General features: G+C 41.7%; 1 protein-coding gene across 2 annotated transcripts; it reads left to right on the top strand.

Moving 5' to 3' along the window:
• Positions 1 to 2317: 2317 nt before the first annotated feature.
• Positions 2318 to 19479, top strand: PYM1 (PYM homolog 1, exon junction complex associated factor). Of its 2 annotated transcripts, none has more exons than XM_052640744.1 (3): positions 2318 to 2354; positions 17868 to 17961; positions 18527 to 19479. In XM_052640744.1, the coding sequence occupies exons 1-3, from the start codon at positions 2321 to 2323 to the stop codon at positions 19008 to 19010; spliced, it is 612 nt and encodes a 203-aa protein (XP_052496704.1). In that variant the 5' UTR covers positions 2318 to 2320; the 3' UTR covers positions 19011 to 19479. The 2 variants fall into 2 exon arrangements, with proteins under 2 accessions (XP_052496704.1, XP_052496703.1); XM_052640743.1 differs by lacking the exon at positions 2318 to 2354 and adding an exon at positions 2894 to 3000.
• The last annotated feature ends 4637 nt before the right edge of the window (positions 19480 to 24116 follow it).

Consider the following 24116-nt stretch of genomic DNA (forward strand, 5'->3'; position numbering starts at 1 on the left):
CCAATCAGTTTTATTCTCCTAAGCCCCTCACCTAGAAATCTTGGTATGGTACTAATCCTCAAGGAACTCAGCTTTCCTCGCAAATAACATTTGTAGTGCTACCACCCTATGTACAACGTGTGTTTTTCACTCTCTCATGCTCAGCTATGTTCCTACATGAAGTTAAAGATATTCCCTTTAAGACTTTTTTTGAGACTTCAAAGTGGGGCATGAGATGATGCCTCTAATAAGGAATAAGATGGAATCAATTATACTCTGGGCTTGAGTCTTCTTCAAGATCTGTGCTCCATCATACCTCAGTAACTTACTGGCGGGGGTGAGAGGAAGAAAGGCCAAGAAACATCTAAGGAGGAGGCTTCTAATGCCTACAGTTCCAGGTGCTCATTTCTTTAATCAACCACATCATAAAAATCAGAAAGAAAGAAACCGCAAAGAACAAAGGGAAAGGAAAAAACAACAGCCTTGTTCTCCCCAGCCTCTTCGTTCTCCTCTTCCTCCTGGGGTGGAGGGGGGAGGTGGCACATCCGGGGCTCAGGGCTGGGTCCCAGGCAGGTCTGCTATGCAGAAAATTGAGTTTCACTTCCTGTCAGCCCCAGAGCTGAGACAGGATGTCTGAGGGCACAGTGGGGGGCCTAGGGTTGGGTGGTCAACTGGAGCCACTTTAGGACTGATTCTTGCAGAAAGTACCTCAGATAGTACAGGCAGGAACAATGCATTCCTCTAGTTGTTAGAGACTTCATCTCACTCTTACCTTTAATCATTAGTAACAGGGTTATGGAAAGGAGATCCAGCAGGGCTGAAGAACGATTGGTGAAAGAAGGGCGAAGGGTTAAGGATGGCAGTGTTAGAACACTTGCAATGACTCTGTATTGAATGCATATCAGTTTTTACACGAGTCTTTTTGAGATTTTCTGAGCTGGGCCTCTGGTGGAAGTCAGGAAGGTGGAGTACGGGAGAGAAGGCAAGCTGTGACCCCATAAAACTTCTGAAGCTTCATTTCAAAGCTTTAGTAAATTCCCAGTCAGCCATTGCTGTCAGCAGGGTTGTTGTTTTTTCTTTTTTAAGTGGGACATGCAGCCTAGTGTTGGAGGTGGTCACTTTTTCTGTAGGACATTAACCTAGACCAAAGTGGGGATTTGGAAGAAGATAAAACTGTTGATGAGGAAAAAACAACAAGGGGGGGTGGGGGAAGGCAGGGCAGACACCTGAGGAGAGGAGAGGAACCTGTAGCCGGCCCCTCCCAAGCTGCGGGGGAAACGAGTTTAGCAGGACTTAGCCCTGAAGGAACAAGAGCTGCCGAAAAAAGCGGGGGAGGGAGAACATTTGGGTTCCTCTAGAGAAAAGGGAGACACGGGGCAGAGCAGGGCTGCAAAGGGAGTGACCGTGCGGCTCAGATTATTGGCGTTTTGCCCGGATTTGGGTCCCCAGAGCGCTGAGACTTGGCCGAGCTTAATTAGAATACTAATTGGGTCCGCCCAGCAGCCTTCATCTCACCCTCTGACCCTGGGGCGAGCCCGAGGAGGCTCCCGGGTCGAAGGCCAGAGCAAACTTGGGCCGTCGTCACTTCACCGCCCGAGTCCCTGGGGCCGCCCCAGGGGCAGGGCCAGGCCGGGGCTATCCGCCCCGCCCGCCCACCGCGCCTTCTCAGCCGTAGAAGTCGCCGGCAACCCTGTAGCTGCGGGGATAAATGACCGACAGGCAGCGCCTTCGGCCTTGCACGTCTCTCTCGCGCGTCTCTCTCGGGAGGGTTGAGCTGAGCGGCCAAGGGCAATCGGCGCGCGATTTCTACCTCCCCACCTTCTAAGAGAGGGTCAGTTGGGGTCTTGCGTTCGCCCCCAACACTGGTGCGCCCCAGTGCGTTCCCGGAGTTTGCCTGCCCCGCCCCGTATCCCCAAGCGGCTCTGGAACCTGGGCGCAGGCCAGGACATGAATAACCTTCTTTTCCTCATTTACTGGCCTTCCCTCTCCCCCGCCTTCTGGATGCAGGTGGGCCTTGCCCCCTTTTCTCCCGCAGGTCCTAGACAGACGAAGAGTGCCGGTGAGGATTGGGGCTGTGCCTCGGAACTTCTCTCGGCGCCTAGAGAACTGCTATACACGTAGCAGGCGCTCAATACTGGTATCAATGGCAGTAAAAGAGGCTACGGCTCTTATTTTATTTTAGTCTTCAGCTTCTTTACGCCTCCTTCACTTCTGTCCACCAAATGGTGTACTCTCCCTTTAAGACTAAAATGGTGGCTTGTTACGATCTGGACTCCACTTCCGGTGGGGAGGGGGGCGGGACCCCAGCCCGCTCACGCCGGAAGTGGTTTGCGTTTTCAAGATGGCGACTCCCTATGTAACTGACGAGACCGGCGGTGAGTGCGGGAGACGCGGAACCGCTTCTCCCCGGGCTCTCGGGGCAGGGGTTTGGACTTAGAAAGGGGTCTGTGCCCCGCCCATCCCGGGGCCCCTCCTTTGCCCCGCCCTCCGGACCGCCTTCCCCATTCATTCTCTCCTACGGGGTATCACCTGCGCCCCCTTCTGGTCTCTTGTTTGGGGGGTCTCCGCTTCCGGTCACCCAAGCCCTGGGGTCCTTCAATGCTGGTCCTTGATCCAGGACCCTCACGAGCCCTTAGCTTTTCTCCAGCACTTGGAAATCCCATATCTCTCTGGGGTTCTTCAGCCTTGGGGGCGCCTCCACTCTCAATTCCCTCCAATTCTTGATCCCCCCCCTTTTCCCCTCCCCCATCTCTCAGTGTACCTGCTTTCTACCCTACCGGAGCCCCGTTTAAATACTATTTATCAAAGCTGTATCTGTTGGAGACCTCCTCATTGTTACATAGTTCTTTTTCCACTCTAACTCATCTTAATTGTTGGTTCATTGAGGTCCAGAGGTGTGAGGAGAAGAGGAACCTAATAGAACTTTCAGCTGGAGTTCTCTCCTTGATAACACCACCCGTCACCCTTCGGTACCTTCTCTGGTGATGGTGATAAGAGTTGAGGGATCTGAGGTGGTAGAAGGTAAACGAGAAGTGTGTCTAATGGCCTCTCAAGTCCTCTGACAAGTTTATAGAACCCACTATTTCTTCTAGTCAGAGAAGATTTTCCAAGATGCTGAAGTGTCTGCTGTGTATGTGAGGCTGATATGTTGAAAACTGCGAATCAAGATTTTCATTTTGGCTATGCCCCATCCTAATTTTCTCATCTTTAGGAAAAATGTGCATATCTAGTCAGTGACAGTCGAATAAGATACTATATGTGAAAGCGATTTATAAAATGGTGTGCAAGGCAAGGAGTTACTGTTTTTTGTAGTCCTTATTGTGTATTTGTATTCTATAGAAGTGTGTGTGTGTGTACTTTGGTCCATGCAGTCCGTTTTAAAATATACCTTTTATGCCTCTTGCTTTTCTTGTTTTCCATGTTACTTCTCAACCCACCTCTCATATGGTATCTAATGACAACCCAAGTCTCTGCTACTTCTCTGCAACATCACCTTTCAAAGTGGTACAAGTTCTCTTGCTCTCTACATAGTAGGTACTTCTTCAATTTGCCTCTTTTGATGTGGTTTTTGAAAATATTACTCATTGTCCAGTACATTTCTACTTATTAACTGTTTTCTTTAAACTGATTTAATGAAAATTCAGATATGACATCTCACCTTACCCTCCCAAGAGGTATCTTCTGTTCTCATGTGACCGTGTAGAAGAGAAGGAATCACACTGCTCTTTTGCTTTCCCTTGCTGCTTCCAGATCATCGATTTTACCACTGTCACTGTAATTCTCCTGGAAGATGTTGCCATGCAATTGTAGCATTTTCTCTAAAACTTAAGGGCCAACATCCACGGACAAGATGTATCATATCATTTCATTCTGTTTCTCAGTGTCTCCACTCGGCATCTATGGAATACTTATAGATACATATTTATTATTTATTTGGCTGCATCCACACAGGGGATTTTTGTTGTGTCACGTGGAATCTTCTGTTGGGTCACGCAGACTTAGTTGCCCTAGGGCATGTGTGGTCTTAGTTCCCCTACCAGGGATTGGGGAACCACTGTGTCTTCTGCATTGCAAGGTGGAGTTTTAACCCCTAGACCAACAGGGAAGTCCCTGCAATACTTTTATAATTCCTCAATGTGAGATTATTGATTTTCCTTTGAATTTTCAAGCCAGCTACACATCAGAACTACTGCAATCTGGACCTACTACATATCCTACTACACAGAACACCACCAGTGACAGGGCTCCCCATCACTGATTTTAACTTTCTTAGTCATCTTTTTTACTTCCACACACCCATAGAATCAGCTTTTTGCCCTCTTTAGTTTCTCTGGTCCTTGACCTCTTTTCCATTTCATTTCATTGAGTCTACCAGCACCTTTATGACTACTATTTCTTTTTTTTTAGTTTTTAAAAAATTAATTTTTGATTGAGCTGGGTCTTTGTTGCTGCACATGGGCTTTCTCTAGTTGTGAGGAGCAGGGGCTTCTCTTGCGGTGCTTGGCTTCTCTTTGTGGTAGAGCACAGGCTTCAGCATTTGGCAGCACTCGGGCTCTGTAGTTGTGGCACATGCACTTCGTTGTTGGACATCATGTGGAATTTTCCTGGACCAGGGATCCAACTGGTGTCCCTCGAATTGGCAGATGGATTTTTATCCACTGCGCCACCAGGGAAATCCCCGTATGACTACTTTTGATGCTGGCCCGCTGGACCTCTGTGACCAGTCACTATCCTCATTGCTTTCTTCATTCATTTTGATCTTCTGTACTAAGCAAGCACTTCTGTTCTCTTGAATCACACCCACCAACTTTCTTCTTGGCTTCTGCTTCTAGGCCATAGCACATGGCTAGAGAAAAGGCATGGACTGCAGAACATTTGGTATAATATAACAATGTTAACTTCTGTCAAGGTCATGGATTTTCTCCAATTCTTCTATTAAAAAAATTTTTTTTAAATTTATTTGGCTGCTCTGAGTCTTTAGTTGTGGCATGCAGAATCTTTAGTTGCAGCATGCAGACTCTTAGTGGCAGCGTGTGGGGTCTAGTTTCCCGACCAGGGATCAAACCTGAGCCTTCTGCCTTAGGAACAGAGTCTTAGCGACTGGGTCACCAGGGAAGTTGCATCCAGTTCTTCTTTCTCCATATGCTTACATCCTAACATGGCTATTTTCCCTACCTTTCTCAGCTCTGTGACTTTCCCTTCTCCCTGTGGCAACTGGCCTCACTTTCTATTTCATTGAGAAGTTAAGGTCTGTTATTTCCGTTTCCTTCCTGTTCATAGCTTGATTTGAATATCAGGTTCACACATACTATTTCCATTTCCTTACTGCTTACTTGTTCCTTAACTTTTTTTTTCTTTTTTGGCCTCATGGCTTTCGGAATCTTAGTTCTCTGACCAGGGATTGAACCCAAGTCACAGCAGTGAAAGTACTGAATGAATCTCCTAACCACTGGCCTGCCAGGAAATTCCCTGTTCCTTAAGTCTTTACAATGGCTTCTTTCTAGCACCTGCTTCTCTCCTGAGTTGTCAGTTCCCTTTTCTAATTGTTTGGTGAGTAGCTTTTATTCTTGGATATACTGTCATACCTAAAATCCAGTCTGACCAAAATCATTAGCAGTTTTTCCTTCCTTATTTCTGCTAAAGGCACCGTTGTTCTAGCCAACCTAAGATGAACTTATTGCATCATTTCTCTCTTTATTTCTTCCTCTTTAAATTTTAAATAGACTATTTTTTAGAACAGTTTTAGATTTATAGAAAAATTGAGAAAATGATAGAGACAATTCCCATATACCTTAAACTCAGTTTCCCCCTTATTAACATCATACTTCAGTATGAGATTATTATTGCAATTAATAAACCAATATTCCAACCCATGGATCAAACCCAGGTTTCGTGCATTGCAGGCGGATTCTTCATCAGCTGAGCCACCAGGGAAGCCCAAGAATACTGGCATGGGTAGCCTATCCCTTCTCCAGTGGATCTTCCCAACCCAGGAATCAGACTGGGGTCTCCTGCATTGCAGGCAGATTCTTTACCATCTGAGCTACCAGGGAAGTGTTATAAACTAAGGTCCATACATTATTCAGATTTTCTCAGTTTTTACCTTTTTTTTTTTTTTTTCCTGTTCCAGGATCCCTTATTAGATTTAGTTCTCATGTCACCTTCAACTCTGAGAGATTCTGAGACTTTCCTTGTTTTTGATGACCTTGACAGTTTTGAGGAGTATTGATCAGGTATTTTTGTAGGATCCCCTCTGTAGGAATTTGATGTTTTTCTCATGATTAGATTGGGATTAAGTAACTCCAGGAGTTGGTGATGGACAGGGAGGCCTGGCGTGCTGCGATTCATGGGGTCGCAGAGTTGGACACGACTGAGCGACTGAACTGAACTGAAGTGCTTTTTAGGGAAGGACCATAGAAGTAAAGTGACATTTTCATTATATTGAAGTTACATAGTATCACATAGATTTTTTTTTACTCTTGATAATTACCATCATCTGCTGGAGGTGATATTTGTAAGATTTCTCCACTGTGAAGTTACTTTTTTCCCCTTCTCCTTTTTGTTTTGTACTCTTCAGAAGAAAGTCACTATCCACAGTCCACACTTAAAGAGTTATTCTTCTTTAAGAATGTAATATTTATACCCATTGTTTGGAATTCATTTGCACAGATTTTTCTCTTCTCCACGATACATTTATTCAATATTATTGATGGACAGGAAAGCCTGGCATGTTGCAGTCCATGGAGTTGCAAAGAGTCAGACACAACTGAGTGACTGAACTGAACTGAATTTATTTGTATCAATATGGACTTTGGGTAATTTTACTTATTTTACTGTTCAGATTTTCCAGCTTTGAACATTGAGAGCTCTTTTAGTTGGCCCTGTGTCCCTTTGACAGACCCTCATCAGTGTAGGTTTTTGTTGTTTTGGGTTTTTTGTTTTTGTTTTTGTTGTTTTTTAGTGCTTCCTTTTTGACACTAGAAGGTGCTCCAGGCTCATCTTGTATATTTCCTGTCCCAGAACTAAAATTGTCCATTTCTCCAAGGAGCCCTTGTTCTTTTTACTGAAGAATGATGTAGGAAACCAAGATCAGAACACTAGATGTTTTTGTTATTATCAACAAATGTAACTGGGGTGTTATTTTCGCATTGTCTTTCAATCTCACCCCACCGCCCCCATCAAAGTATCATTTTTCTCCTCCTGCTGCCATTACCGTTATTCCGTCTTGAATATTGGTTAGCTATATGGCTTGGGAATTTTAAGCCTAGGGAATCCAAGACTTAGTTTTCTTATCAATGAAATAGAAATAGTAACTATTACATTATAGGATTATTGTGAGAATTAATTAAAATTTAAATGAATTAACGTACATGTCTAGCACATAGAAAAGAAACAAAGTGAAGTTGCTCAGTCATGTCTGACTCTTTGTGACCCCATGGACTCCCACCTTCTTCTGTCCATGGGATTTTCCAGGCAAGAGTACTCGAGTGGATTGCCATTTCCTTCTCCAGGGGATCTTCCTGACCCAGGGATCAAACCCAGGTCTCCCACACTGTAGGCAAATGCTTTACTTACCATCTGAGCCACCAGGGAAGTCCTAAGAAAGTACCTAAGTCCTAAGGAAGCACATGGACAGTACCTAAGACATGGTTCTGTGATTGTTACTGTTATGTAAAGATTTGGTTTAGAATAAATTATATGTGCAAAGTATCAAGCAGAGTACTTGAGTCAATCTAACTGCCTGATAAAATTCTAGTTTCCTTTATCCTGCAGATATTGCCATGACCTCCTAAATAGTTGTTCTACCTCTGTCTCTCTGTTCCAGTTTGACACACTGTTACCAGATTACTGCTCAAGTGCAATTTAATTATGTAATGTTTGTTCAGTATAATTTGTCAACTGTTAAATTTGGCATATACCCTTCTGATCTTTATTTTTCTGTGCACTTTAAGAACATTTTTTAATCAGACGGTATTTATGTTTTTATATGTTGCCTTTTCATTTAACCTCATGACAAAATATTTTTCCTTGCTATTAAAAACTCTTTGTAAACATCTTTTAAAATACTGGCAGAGTGTTTTATTGTTTGAGCATGCACCCTCTCTTACCTTTTTTCTGTTATTGGACTTCCAGATTGTTTCTAGAATTTTTGTTACAAAAAGTCAATGAATGTTTTTGTCTGCATTTAGGATTTCTTCTCAGGATAGATTTCTCAGACTTACTGGATTGGAGGGTACAAACTTTTATTTATTTTTAATTAATTATAAAATTCATATTGATTATAGAAAACTTGGAAAATATTTTCATAACTAGTGTAAAGTATAAGTCACATGCATGTTTGGTAATTCCAGAGCCCAAAGATGACTACAGTTAATGTTTCCTTTTAGTTTTTCTTTCTATGCACATATATAGCATTATCTGTTTAACATAATTTGGATCATGCTGAATGGCTGTGCTTTCCAGGATGTAACTCTCAGAACACTTAGTAGTCCTATGAGAAGTGCTATAAAATAAAAGGCTAAAATAAAAATAAGGTTCCTGTGGTCAAATAAATTTAGGAAACACTGTAAACCATATTCCCATCAGAATATTCACATGAATAAGAATATGTGCTTAAGTCTTTGTTGATAAGAACAAAAAAATTTTTTTCCTGTGTTTAACCCAGAATTTCTCAAACTTAACAAATTTTAGGGGGTAACCGTTGTTAATATCTTACAGAAGTAGTGTTTTTATATAACAATATTTTTTGGAAATGCTGCTAAATGTTAGGACTACCTTATTCTCTTGCTTAGATTGCTTTCTAAAGGATTTTACCATTGACAATATGTGAAAATACAGGTTTTAGCACTTGTTTGACTACATTGGAATTCTCATCTTTAAAAATTCTACTGTTTTGATAGATTAAAATAATATTTTATTGTTTTAATTTTTATTTCCTTTGATTACTAGTGAGGTTGAACTTTCTGGTATTCTTTTTCACTTATAACACAATACACAATAGTAGTGTAAAAAGCAGCCTTCGAAACCCACAGCCTGGATTCGAATTCTACAGTTTACTGACATTGTAACTTTGGGCAAATTAATACAAATACTGAATGTTTATATTAATTGGCATGAAGCAAACACTCAATAAAGGGTAGCTGCTGTCATCTTTTTGGAATTGACTATTAAATTAACATACAGCCTATTTGCTCTTACATTAAAGATACTCCTCTCTAGTATGAGCACAAACCACTTTTTTTTTTACAAACCACTTTTCAATACAGTATCATCACATACTATTATTGTGAAAGTCGCTCAGTCGTGTCCGACTCTTTATGACCCCATGGACTGTCCATGGAATTCTCCAGGCCAGAATACTGGAGTGGGTAACCTTTCCCTTCTCCAGGGGATCTTCCCAACCCAGGGATTGAACCCAGGTCTCCCGCATTGCAGGCAGATTCTTTACCAGCTGAGCCATAAGGAAAGCCCATCACATACTATGTCTCTGCTTAAATCCTCCAGTGAAACTGGGCAGTATAGTATAAAGCAAGGGAAATAGCAGTGTGCTGATATGTAAGGAGTTCAGATTGCACATATTAATACATGCTGCCTTTGTGATCTTAATCATATCTTCGATCTCTTGAAGACTTTGTTTCCTCAGCTGTAGATGATGATAATCTACCTATTGTCTAGAATCACCAGGAATATGTAAAATTCCTGGTGTGTTATGGCTACTTATTAATGTTCTTTCCTAATTGTTTTCAACATACTGTGAGTTTTGCAGTGCCATCATTTTTTTTTTTTAACTGTTTTTGGGACTTCCCTTGTCCAAAGGCTAACAATTCGAGTTCCCAATGGAGGGGTCCTGTGTTCGATCCCTGGTCAGTGAACTAGATCCTACATGCCACAGCTAAGATCCAGCTCTGTCAGATAAATAAATATTTGAAAAAAATTGTGTTGCTTCTGAAAGGTTCTTTTATTTATTTAGTCATGTTTGTTTATTTGGCTGCACTAGCTCTTGGTTGTGGCATTCAAACTCTTAGGTATGGCGTGTGGGATCTGTTTCCCTGAGCAGGGATCAAACTTGTGTCCTCTGCATTGAGAGTATAGAGTATTAGCCACTAGACCACCAGAGAAGTCCCTACACTGCCATAGTTTTGCTTCTTGTTATTCTTAGAATGCCCTTTCTTTCTCTGCCTACACAAATATCAGCCACTGATTTACTATTGTTATTATTAACTACTATTACATAGTCTTTGAGGTCAAGTCCCTGAGTTTTTCCTAATTTCGTGTCACTTTCCCCCATCAGATAGGGTGTGGTTATTTATTCTCTTGAACTCTCCTATTAGTATGTATCAGTGTCTCTTAAGGATACCTAAAACATTCATATATATCTATATCTACATATTTTTGGCAGAACCATGCAGCATACGGGATCTTAGTTCCCCAACCAGAGATCAAATCCATGACCCGTGCTTGGGAGAGTGCAGTCTTAACCACCAGACCTCCAGGGAAGTCCCAAGACATTTATATTTTTATCTTATTCTTTGTTTACCTAACTTGTCCACCCTTCTTACTTAAACTGTAAATTTCTTGAAAGCGGGGGGGCCGATTTACTGATCTTGATAATTTCCGTTGCATTAGTAGAGGACTTTTCTCATAGGCTTTCAATAAATGTTTACTGCATTTAATTAATTTGTAGTCTGGCTTCTGACCACTTTACTTTTCTGAAGTTGTATTCTTGAACATAATTAGGGATTTCCAAATTGCCAAAATCAATAACCTCTTTCTTCTCAGTTCTCCTTTTCCTTAATCCCTTTGTAGTATTTAATACTGTTAATCACCTGGCCTGACTTCAGAGTCTTGGTCTCCATGGAATAGTACTGTCCCAGTCTTTCTTTTCTAGGATTACTTCCTGGTGTTGCTGACACCTTTTCTTTCTTGAGGAAAATAATCAGGACTGTTTTTCTGGGGTCACTCCTCCAAATTGGATCTTCTTTTTTAATATTCTATGTTAGAAACCACACCTGAATCTTATAATTGGTGGCCCCGAGGTCATCCTCAGGCTCAGATCTGTAACCCTGATCTTAACTTTGAAGCAGGCACCAGGGCTTCAACACACCTTTAACAGTCACTTCCATGTCACCCCTTGGAGTTCTTTCAAGCCTTCCTGTGTTTTATCTTCACTGTCTTCCTGCCCCCCCCCCCCCCGAAAACTAGGCCCTTTTCAATTTAAGCAAACAGATTGAGGATTATAAAACAAGAGATGTTAGGAAATAACAATTTACAAAGTTCTTACAGTAGCAGTGTCTAACCTCTTTGTTTTTGGTTCTCTCAAAGATGCCTCCTGAGGGCACTATCTTGCAGTTCAGTGGTTAAGACTCTGCGCTTTCACTGGAGGGGGTCTGAGTTTGATCCCTAATAAGGGAAGTAGATCCACATACCACAATTAAGACCCACAAAGCCAAATTAAATAAATAAAAGTAAATACGTACTTAAAAAAAAAAAAGATTCTACCTAAGAATCTTGATATTCTGCCCATGGTTTTTATTTCTAGGTTTAGGAATCTGTAAATCTCTCCTTCCTTTTTGACTGTACCTTTGGAAGATCCCCTGGAGAAGGGAAAGACTACCCACTCCAGTATTCTGGACTAGAGAATTCCATGGACTGTGTATAGTCCGTGGAGTCTCGAAGAGTCAGACGTGACTGAGTGACTTTCACCTCACTTCACTTGGATACCATCAAGGCTAGAGAGTGAAACCAAAGAAAACATAAAATAGGTGCTCTTTTGTGATAATGGGCTGTTTGTATCTCCAAGGGTTTCCAGTTAGGATGGCTGTTCAAGAAGTTTCTGTCCCTATATTTTCTCACATTGCATATTTACTAGCCTTAAGCCTTCACCTGTAATCTCTATGCAGTTTACTTAAAAAGTCCTTTTCTAGCTTTCTCTCCTTATGTTGTATGTTAATGTGTTAGTTTCTCAGTCATGCCTGACTCTTTGTGACCCCATGGACAGCAGCCCACCAGGCTCCTCTGTCCATGAGATTCTCCAGGCAAGAATATTGGAGTGGGTTGCCATTTCCTTCTCCAGGGGATCTTCCTGACCCAGGGATCAAACCCGGGTCTCCTGCACTGCAGGCAGATTCTTTACCGACTGAGCTACAAGGGAAGCCCCAGCTGTCTCTCCTTAATTCCATGTAAAAACACTGCCTTCCTAGAGTTGAATTAGTCATTTTCACAAAATTGTCTTATCCGTTGGATTTTCTGTATATCAGTAGTTTATGTTCTCCTCCAAGTTGTCCACATTCAAGAGTGATATTGCAGTTAGTGCTCTTACCTTTCTTTTTCGTTAGAATGAATGCTACAAAAAGGCAAGACCCTTGCTTGCTTTATTTATTCATTGTTGTATCCCTAGTTCCTGTTACAGTGCCTGCCACAACAGCAGGTATTCAATAAACATTTAAAATCCACGTGTGAAGAATGTTATTACTGTGTGCTCGTGTACCCACAGATATGTTGTGAAAAGTACGTGAAAAGCACCAGATTAAATCCACTGTAGCGCGATGACTTCCTCTCATTCAAATATTGGCAGTCTTGGCAGATCCCGTCTTACTCTTAATAATAAATTTCTCTTTCATTTTCTTTTCAACATCCATACAGACCATTTAAATCAAGTCTTCTCACATTGAAACTATTGTTGGTTTTTTTTTTCCCTCTGCCTTTAGTTTATGTTACACATTTTCAGGTTAATCTTCTTAAAGCACTGCTTTGAGCAGATCATCTCCACTCCCTTAATGGCCTTCATTGTTCTCTCACATTAGGAAGCTTGAGTTCAAGCTCAAGAAGAGGTGGATATCTTTCATATTCTGACTTACTTCTAGTCTCTTTTCCCATTACATGTGTTTTTTGCCCAAAATATGCTGGATTCTTACTGTTCCCTAATATGACATTTAGATTTATTTATTCATTAATTTGAATTGATTACAGTCTTCCATGGTTCAGGCCCTGTGCTTCAAAGATCAAAGGCAAAGTTTCTGCTCTCAAGCAAGCAAACAATCATGTTAAACATTAGATCCTGATAAAAGGCCAAAACAGGTGCTGTGGGTGCACAAAGGGCAACTTCTAAATGGGTTTGGGGTGGAAAGGTCAGGAAAGATTTTACTGAGGAGTTTATACTTGAACTTGACCTTTAAAGACCAGTTCAGTTCAGTCGCTCAGTCATTTCCAACTGTTTGCAACCCCATGAACTGCAGCACGCCAGGTCTCCCTGTCCATCACCAACTCCCAGAGTCCACCCAAACCCATATCCATTGAGTCAGTGAGGCCATCCAACCATCTCATCCTCTGTCATCCCCTTCTCCTCCTGCCCTCAGTCTTTCCCAGCATCAGGGTCTTTTCAAATGAGTCAGCTCTTTGCATCAGGTGGCCAAAGTATTGGAGTTTCAGCTTCAACATCAGTCCTTCCAATGAACACCCAGGACTGATCTGCTTTAGGATGGACTGGTTGAATCTCCTTGCAGTCCAAGAGACTCTCAAGAGTCTTCTCCAACACCACAGTTCAAAAGCATCAATTCTTTGGCACTCAGCTTTCTTTATAGTCCAACTCTCACATCCATACACGACCACTGGAAGAACCATAGCCTTGACTAGATGGACCTTTGTTGACAAAGTAATGTCTCTGCTTTTTGATATGCTGTCTAAGTTGGTCATAACTTTCCTTCCAAGGAGTAAATGTCTCCTAATTTCATGGCTGCAGTCACCATCTGCAGTGATTTTGGAGCCCCTAAAAATTAAAGACCAGCAGTCATTAAGAATAAAGATAAGTCTATTCCACGCCAAAGGAAGAGCATAGAGATTACAGACACAGTCAGGTGAGATTTGTGACTATTTCAGTAGCCAGAGCAGCATAGAGGCTGGAGACTAGCAGGACCAGGGTCAAGAAGGCTTTTGTGTGTGGTTTTATGGCCATCCAAATACGCTGAGGGAAACAGGAATTCAGGAAGAAATTTAGGCAGGTGAATGACTAGAGTAATTTGTCCCTTTATTTATGTTGCCTGGAGAATCCCAGGGATGGGGGAGCCTGGTGGGCTGCCGTCTCTGGGGTCGCATAGAGTTGGACGCGACTGAAGTGACTTAGCAGCATAAGCCTGAGATACTTCCCTTTCTTCTCTTTCCTCATAACCACACCCCTACCCCTACCTGTCTAAATCTTGCTTGTCTTCCCAAGATCACAAAGTTGCTTCATCCTACATAAAATCTTTATAAGTCACCTGGTCAAAAATAATTTCACCCTCCTTTGTGTACTCATTCTCTAAGCCGTTTAGATCTGAAACCCAAAATGAGATTTTTAAAACCCCACAATATAACAACATTAATGGGAATTTTTGAAAGGAAAAGTTATTCATAATCCAGTCACCAAACAGCTTTGCATATAGCACATTCTTTTTGTAATTTATGACTCTAACATTTAATATTAGAAATCATAGTATATATATGTTTTACATTCCATTACATCACATTAATGATTAAAATTATCATTTTTTACTGGCTGTATTGTAAACCATTCCTGTATAACTAGATGTGGTTTGTTTTTAATTTTTAGCTGTTTATAAATACTGCCATGGCTTCACGATTACTGTCTCTTTTTTCATTGTTTTTTCCAGTTGGAACTATTTCCTCATGCTAAATTTTCAAGATTGATTTTACTGAAACAAAGTGTGTTGTCTTTGACTTTAAAACTCTTTACCCCTCCCCTAGTCAGTGAATTACCAAGTGCTGTTGTTTCTTTGATAATGTATCTGGCATCATTCTCTTCCTTTCCTTTTTCAGCCAGTTCTGTCTCATGCCAGGATTATTGCAGTCTTTTTTTCCTAACTGATTTCCCCAGTTTCCAATGTTTTCCCTTAACAATTCATCTTTTCATCATGCCAGATTAATTGCCCTAAAACTCTGCAATGGATAAAAGATTCATTCATTTGACAGCTATTTAGTGAATGCATGCCATGTGCCAGATATTAAACTCCTTAACTGGCATTTCGAAGTCTGAACATTCTCTCACTTACTTTACATCAGCCCTGATTCAGCCAGGCTGGTCTAGTCACCATCTCCTGCCCAGGCCGTGTACACTGCCATGTCAGAAACTTTGTTTTAGAATAGGATTCTGTTTAGAATCTGTTCTCCTTCTGTTTTCATTTGCTTTAGTTTGATTCTTTCTCCAAAGCCCTAATCTCAGTCCTGTCTCAGTAGAGCCTCTGTTTTCTCTTTATTGAGTTTTTATTTTTGTCTCTAAGCTGTTGCAGCTAAGCGATGTTCTCAGTGTCCCTCTTTCATTCACCGATAAATTCCGAATTCCTTGACCTTGTTTTTAAGACTTTCTAAGACATGGCCCTATTTGTAGTTTTTGACGTGGCTTTGCATTATTCCCCAACATGAGCTGTCTGGTTCTCCTGTGCACCCTCTGTTGTCTGCTCCTTGCATACTCCAGGCCGTCCCCGCAATCCAGCCTTTCTTGGCTCATGTTTGTCCTTTCTCCCATCCCCCCTACCTGTCAAATCTTACCCTTTTTTCATTTATATTTTTTGGTTTTAGTTTATTAATGATATTTGCATTATGAACACAGATAACACTGTGTAATCCATGTGGGAGGCTCTAGACTTGACTTTTTATTTTTTTAATCTTTTTTACTTTCTTGCCTCCCCTTTTTAAAACAAGTTATAGTAAAACAAACAAACAAACAAACATGTAACATAAGATATAAATATATGTTTGTGAAACTTATGTTATTAAAGGTTAGTGGTTTCTACCACGTCTTCTTCCAGGTTGCCCCTCTTAAGGTAACCAGCATTAAGGTCTTGATAATCTTGGTATGTGTCCTTCCACACCTTTCCCTTTGTCCCTGTACACAAACCATAAGGGCCTCTAAGTGCCTGTCCTTGCCCCAACAAGAATGGGAGCCTCCTCTACACCAGCACTTCTCCAAATGTTGTCCAGGAGCCTTCGGGATTCCCTAAGCCCCTTTCCAGAGGTCTACAAGCACAGCTAGTTTGATAATATAGTAAGATGCTATTTGCCTCTTTTACTGGGTTGAAGTGTTTGCACTGAGGGTACAAAAGGAATGGTGAGTAAAACTGTGACCCTTTACCACTAATCAAGGTGGCGGGACCAACATTGTACTAGTTACTGTGTTCTTCACTGCTACATGCTTATAATAAATAATGCCAGTTTCACTTAAGAATGTCCTTGATGATGCAATAAAAATGATTAATTGTGGACTTGCCTGGCGGTGCAGTGGTAAAACTCCACGCTTCCACTGTAGTGGGCACAGGTTTGATCGCTGGTCAGGAAACTAAGACCCACATGCCCAGAGGCATGGCCAAAAATTTTTTTTATTTCGAAAGTTTAAAAATTATTAATTTGATTAAACCCTGGCTGGCCCTTAAATACACCTTTTTATTATTTTTCCAGCATTATTGAGGTATGACATAAAACATTATGTACAATGTTATAGATGTACAATGTAGTGATTTGATTTGATACACTACATATGTTGTGAAAGGTTTACCACAATAAGGTTAGTTAACAGTTGGACGCACCTGAGTGACTGAACTGAACATACCCTTTACCCCACATAATTACCATTTCATTGATTTATGATAAGAACATGAAAACTCTTCACAGCAACTTTCAAGTATATAATTCAGCTTTGCTGCCTATAGCCACCATGCTGTGCCTGATATTCCCAGAACTTACTTATAACTGAAAATTACGTCTTTTTAGTGTTCTCTGTGAATTAAATGGGAGGGAAGCATGAGACACTGCTGCCCCCTGAAGTGACGTGGCGTCTCAAGGAATAGCACTGGCACAGTTGTCCAGCTTGCAAGCTGAACAAGCTTCCTCTTCATGGAACTCTATTTTTACTTGGAAGAAAGACTGACAAACTATAATTCAGACCTGAGTATCTGATAGGCATTTTCCTGTAAAGAAGTGAGCCTGTCATTTCATGGAAATCAACTGACAGTGCTTATTGCCAGTGATAAAATTCAAGCCTTCAAGTGGAAATTAGAATTTTGGAAAACTTGTATCTGCCACTGTGAGCACAAGAGCTTCACAGTAAAGAGTTTTCTGATAACATTAATGGCTATGATTTAAAAACAAATTTCATCATGAAATGTATAATATTACAAAATAAGAGTGTATGGGAGATTCTGAAAAAAGTTTGAGGATCTCTACATATTATCCTGCAGCTTGCATTTTCACTTAGTATATCATGGATACCATTCAAGGTCAGTTCATTTCTTTTTTCTAACTTTTTTTTTAATAACATGGTGTTATATCCTGCGGATGACCTTCAGCTATTTGGTCACTCATCTGTTGATGGCTATTTAAGTTGTTTTCAGCTTTTTGCTAATTTAAATAATGTAGCAACATTATTATAATGTGAGCATCCTTTGCATATAGCCTTGTGTGCTGGCCCTTTTATTTCTACAGTATGGATTCCTGAAAGTTGACCAATGTTTTTAACCATCCACCTTAGTAAAACTTCTTTTCTATAACATCTCTGGTTATTTCTCCCTCTTATGATTCTTGTTTTTGCCCTTTCTGGCTTCTTATTCATGTACTGTCTTTTGATGTCCTAATGTTGCTTGTGTTTTTTTAAACTTCCTCTGTGTCTGCCACATCTTGCCAACTAGATTATAAAGACAGAAACTCCCTGAGGGCAGGAATGGAGTATTATACAGTGTATAGGCACTCAGTAAATAGAGAGTAAAGGTTGATATGAGAAAAGAATGCCTTATTGGGTGCATTTAGTGGAAGGGACTGGAGGAAACTGTGCACTCATGCATTCTTTCATCTTGGGAGCTATTTGAAAATTAGAGTAACTCTCCAACCTAATTCTCCCATTTCAGGCAAGTACATCGCCTCAACACAGCGACCTGACGGGACCTGGCGAAAGCAGCGGAGGGTGAAAGAAGGCTATGTGCCCCAGGAGGAGGTCCCAGTGTGAGTGGTTAGGCATGAGGTGGGGGTATTTAATGGGCCCCATACAGCAAGAAAGAGCATGTGAATTTCGTGGTCCCAAGATCCTAAGAAATGGAAGGAGGGGGCTGGGATTCAGGGGTGAGTGAAGGATGAGTAACCAAATGACTGACTAGTCCAGTTTCTAGGGCCTCTGATCAGCAGAATCTGTAAAAGCATTCAGAGATCCAGAGCTTTAGCACCTACGTGTGTGTTAGTCACTCGGTCTGACTCTTTTCGACCCCATGGATTGTAGCCTACCAGGCTCCTCTGTCCATAGGATTTCCCAGGCAAGAATACTGGGGTGGATTGTCATTCCCTTCTCCAGGGGATCATCCTGACCCAGGGATCGTACCTGAGTCTCCTGCATCGCAGGCCTTACCATCTGAGCCACCAAAACCTAGGGACCCTCCAATCTGCAGAGCTGAGGAAAGCTGGGGAGGGCTTGGAGGGAGAGGAAGGCAGCAGGAAAATGAAAAGGCTGATGTAAATTATGAGGTTGGGAAAAGGACTCGAAAAGTCAGTGATTCTTTGACACTGTTCCCCACAGGTATGAGAACAAGTATGTGAAGTTTTTCAAGAGTAAACCAGAATTGCCCCCCGGCCTGAGCCCAGAGGCCACTGCCCCCATCTCCACATCCAGGCCTGAAGGCGGTGAGCCAGCGCTCTCCAAGACCGCCAAACGCAACCTGAAGCGGAAGGAGAAGAGGCGGCAGCAGCAAGAGAAAGGGGAGGCGGAGGCCTTGAGCCGGACTCTTGAGAAGGTGTCCCTGGGAGAGACAGCTCAGGTCCCCAGTGCCCCACAGGCCTCCCGGGCAGTGCCTACGGCCGCCTCAGACCAATCCGACTCAACTACCACCACTGAGAAGGCCAAGAAGATAAAGAACCTAAAGAAGAAGCTTCGGCAGGTGGAAGAGCTGCAGCAGCGGATCCAGGCTGGAGAAATCAGCCAGCCCAGCAAAGAGCAGCTGGAGAAGCTAGCGAGGAGGAGGGCATTGGAGGAGGAGCTTGAGGACTTGGAGCTGGGCCTGTGAGGCCTTCGGGGATTAGGGGATGGACTGCAGAACAAACCGTGGGGCTCTCTGGGGTCCTGGGGAACGTGGGCAGCAGCAGTCGGGAGGGGTATCCCCGAACTGGCTCACTTCCACTTCTCATGGCCCGACTCCGTCCTCCAGAGCCTAGCCTCTCCCTCATTCCTTCCCTTTTTCCCCTAACTCCTGTTTTTTTGGACTTCTCTCTCTCCCTCCTATCCCCAGTGTTCAAGATCTCAGTGACTATCCCAGGTACCTTTGCTGCTGATTTGGGTGTCTTGTTTAAAAGAAAATTGGGTGGGTGGGAGTCTCTTGGAGAACTGAGGTTGAGGAGTGGGGGAGTACACCCAAGTCTTGGAGTCTTGGTTCCTATTCACAGTGTTTATGGGTTATCTCCCCTTCCATCCCTCACCTCTCTTTTTTTTTTTTTTCCTTTTTTTAAAAAGAACAGAATAAACTCAAGTAGATAACATCTCTTGCTTTGTCTCTTTTCTTTTCAGCTTCTAGTAGTTGTTTTATCTTCTTCATTTGGGCACAGGAAGATAAGTGTTCAGAGTAGTGTTCTTTTTGCTTTTAAAAAATTACATGTATCACCAAATTAGCAACACTGATTTCTGTCCATGTTTGCTCAGACGTCAGTGAACAGAAATTGGTGTTATAATAAAATGTAACTTAGAACAAATTTAATTTGATATTAATTTGCATGTATTATCATTATTGTGCTGCCTAGCAAAGGAGTCCTAGTATCTCCCTTACTGTTTATTTCTGAAAGTCATCAGTCAAGGATTGAGCTTGGGCCGCTGCAGTGAAGGCACCAAATCCTAACCACTGGAACACCAGGGAAGTCCCAGGACAGCTCTTTTGAAATTTTCCCTTATCAGATGCCACCCCAAGATGGCATTGTGGGGCAAACAAGAAGAGGAATTTACAGCCGAAATTAAGCTGTCACTTAATTTTCACGTATCCTCTGATTTCCACACAGTCACTTAGCACAATCTTTCTAGCCAACTACCAGAATAGAAGGGAAGTCAGCCTTAATGAACTATCTGAAGAGTTCAAAAGTTTGTAGCTGAACTGTTAAGGTCCCACTCAATCTGGCCTTATTTCTTGCCATTCCTTAACTCTGGTCAAATGGCTTCAATTCTGTTGAACTACTTTCAGTTCATTGAATGAGCCATATTCTCTCTGAGCCTTAGTCCTTTGTCCCTGATGGTTCCTCTGCCAAGAATACTCTTGCTGATCCCATCTCCTTAATCAATTCTTTCTTAACCTTTGGATCTCTGCCTAAATGTTATCTTCCCTGGGAAGACTTCTGTTACCCTCAAATATTAATTTAGGGGTCTTTTTTTTTTTTTTGCAACCGGGATCTTAGTTCCCTGACCAGGAACCAAGTCCCTGACCAGGAACCAAGTCCATACCCCATGCAGTGGAAACCCAGAGTCTTAATCACTGGACCACCAGGGAAGTCCTCTAGGTGTCTTAATTTCCTTCCTTAACACTCCACCCTTAATGTTCATAATGCCATTTATTACATTATGCTGTCACACTTATTTTCTTGTTAGCCATTCTCCTCCTTATTAGATCATGCGCTCCTGGAGCATTAGGCTTGTATTTATTATCGTTGCATCCCAATGCCTAATACAGTAAATTCTCAAATATTTGGCTGAATGAATGAAGCCATAAGCTTTATGGGAAAACAGAAGATGAGGGAAAATTTGTGTTTTGCACACCTGAGAGGTTAATGAGAACTTGATTGGCCACCCCAGTATGAGACCAAAAGCCCAAGTTCCCTTGTATAAGGCCCCTACAATTATAAAGATTTAAAATAAGATTTAATTAACTTGTAAGTAGGTGTTTGATGATTTGTAAGTTCATAGGTTATAGAGGAATCTATATTTTAAGATTTCTTTTTTGGCCATGCCCCCGTGGCTTGTGAAATCTCAGTTTCCTGACCAGGGATTGAACCCAGGCCATGACAGTGAAAGCCTGGAATCCTAACCACTAGGCAACCAGGAAAGTCCCTATACTTTCAAAATTATTATTATGGAGAGACTATTTGCTTTGCAACAGGATTTCTCACAATAAACCTTTAAATATCCTGGATCTTAGGTTTGATTAAAGTTTATTTTGATTATTTGTTGGATCTTAATCATTGGGCTAGTTTGGAGAGAGGCAGTTATGAGCACAGTGTATTAAGTTTGGTGCAAACTAATTGTGGTTTTTGCATTGTTGAACTTTACTGTTTGATATTAGAATACATTCTTAAATAAATGTGTTTATATTATAATCATGTTAATGTGTTACATTTTTTGCTAATGACTTATTACTTGTTTATTTTATATATATTTTAGACTACAGAAATGATATTAGACAAAAAGCAAATTTGAGCAATTTTCTAGTTCAAAATGGGTTATGAAGCAGAAAGATAACTTGCAACATCAACAACACATTTGGCCCAGGAACTGCTAACAAATGTACGGTGCAGTGGTGGTTCAGGAAGTTTTGCAAAGGAGACGAGAGCCTCAAAGATGAGGAGTGCAGTGGCTGGCCATCAGAAGTTGACAACAACCAAACGAAAGGATCATCGAAGGTGATCTTCTTACAACTACGTGAGAAGTTGCCAAAGAATGCAATATGGATCATTCTAAGGTCATCTGGCATTTGAAGCAAGTTGGAAAGGTGAAAAAGCTCAATAAGTGGGTGCCTCATGAGCTGACCACAACTCAAAAAAGAAAATTCATTTTGAAGTGTTGTCTTCTCTTATTCTACATAACAGCAGCTAACCATTTCTCGATTGGATTATGACATGCAGCAAAAAGTGGATTTTAGGGGACAGCTAGCTCAGTGGTTGGATTTAGAAGAAGCTCCAAAGCACTTCCCAAAGCTCAACTTGCACCAGAAAAAGGTCATGGTCACTGTTAGGTGGTCTGCTGCTGGTCTGATCCACTAGAGCTTTCTGAATCCTCATGAAACCATTATACCTGAGAAACATGCTTAGCAATTTGATGAGATGTACTGATAACTACAGAGCCTACAGCTGGCACTGGTCAACAGAAAAGGCCCAATTCTTCTCCAAAACAATGCCCAACTGCATGTCACACAACCAGTGCTTCAAAATTTGAACACATTGGGCTACCAAGTTTCACCTCATCCATTATATTCATCTGACCTCTCACCAACCAATTATCATTTCTTCATGCATCTCCATAATTTTTTAGAGTGAAAATACTTCCACAACCAGTAGCATGCAGAAAATGCTTTTCAAGAGTTCATCAAATCTCGAAGCATGGATTTTTACACTATAGGAGTAAAAAACTTATTTTTCATTGACAAAAATGTGTTGATTGTAATCATTCCTATTCTGATTAATAAAGATGTGTCTGAGCCTAGTTATAATTATTTAAAACTCATGGTCTGAAACTGCAACTACTTTTGCACCAGTCATGTAAATCACTAAGTGCTAGTCAAATCTAATGTGCAGTGATAGAGGTATCAGTAATGAGCTGAGGGAGAGCTAAGAAAGAAGCTATTCTGACTGTGGAGGATGGGGAGGCTAAATGGTGAAGTTAGATCTTAAAGAAGATCATGACTAGCTTCTCAAGAAAGGTAGGGGAGAGCAAGTAAGTACAAACGCTTGGCAGCAGGAAAAATACGTGGTAAATTTGCCTTCAATTTTGTGATTTCAGTAATTACCTCTGTGTTAATGGCAACCCACTCCAGTACTCTTGTCTGGAAAATCCCATGGACGGAGGATCCTGGTAGGCTACAGTCCATGGGGCCCGCAAAGAGTCAGACACGACTGAGCGACTTCACTCACTCGCTAATAATTCCTAACCTTTCTCTAACCAGACCATCTATAAGATAAGCCTATCCAGTATCTCCAAACACTGAAAGCAGCCTGAGACTATTGATTTTCACAACAGTCATATAATTTTTATCCCTAACTAGGTGAGTGTCTTAGTCACTACTTGTCTGAGCGACTGCAAAAGCACACTAACTAGTCTCCAACTTAGATCTCTCTCCACTACCCACTTCCCCAATAGGTCCCACACACTTTGTTCTTCAAAAAGATTTACTTCCCCTAAGCCCAACATTGATGGTATCATTTCATCAGACAACAATCTTTGGTCATTTCCCTTTCATCTCCCCAGTGGAGACCTAGCTCCTTCATCAAATAATCAAGACAGTTGCTTTGGTCTGAATGTTCATGTCACCCCAAATTCATGTTGAAATCCTAACCCCCAAAGGGTATTAGGAGGTGAGACCTTTGGGAGATGATTAGGTTATGAGGGTGGAGTTCTCATGAATGGAACTAGTTCAGTTCAGTTCAGTCACTCAGTTGTGTCCAGCTCTTTGCAATCCCATGGACCGCAGCACACCAGGCCTCCCTATCCATCACCAACTCCTGGAGTTTACTCAAACCCATGTCTATTGAGTTGGTGATGCCATCCAACCATCTCATCCTCTGTCATTCCCTTCTCCCCTCGCCTTCAATGTTTCCCAGCATCAGGGTCTTTTCAAATGAGTCAGCTCTTCGCATCAGGTGGCCAAAGTATTGGAGTTTCAGCTTCAACATCAGTCCTTCCAAAGAACATTCATGACTGATTTCCTTTAGGATGGACTGGTTGGATCTCCTTGCATTCCAAGGGACTCTCAAGAGTCTTCTCCAACACCACAGTTAAAAAGCATCAATTCTTCGGTGCTCAGCTTTCTTCACAGTCCAATTCTCATATCCATACATGACTACTGGAAAAACCATAGCCTTGACTAGACGGACCTTTGTTGGCAAAGTAATGTCTCTGCTTTTGAACATGCTGTCTATGTTGGTTATAACTTTTCTTCCAAGGAGCAAGCATCTTTTAATATCATGGCTGCAGTCACCATCTGCACTGATTTTGGAGACCCCTAAATAAAGTCTGTCACTGTTTCCACCGTTTCTCCATCTATTTGCCATGAAGTGATGGGACAACAAACAAAGCTAGTGGAGGTGATGGAATTCCAGTTGAGCTGTTTCAAATCCTCAAAGATGATGCTGTGAAAGTGCTGCACTCAATACGCCAGCAAATTTGGAAAACTCAGCAGTGGCCACAGGACTGGAAAAGGTCAGTT

The sequence above is a fragment of the Budorcas taxicolor genome, chromosome 5 (genome assembly GCF_023091745.1).
Source record: "Budorcas taxicolor isolate Tak-1 chromosome 5, Takin1.1, whole genome shotgun sequence".
Classification (NCBI taxonomy): Eukaryota; Metazoa; Chordata; class Mammalia; order Artiodactyla; family Bovidae; genus Budorcas; species Budorcas taxicolor.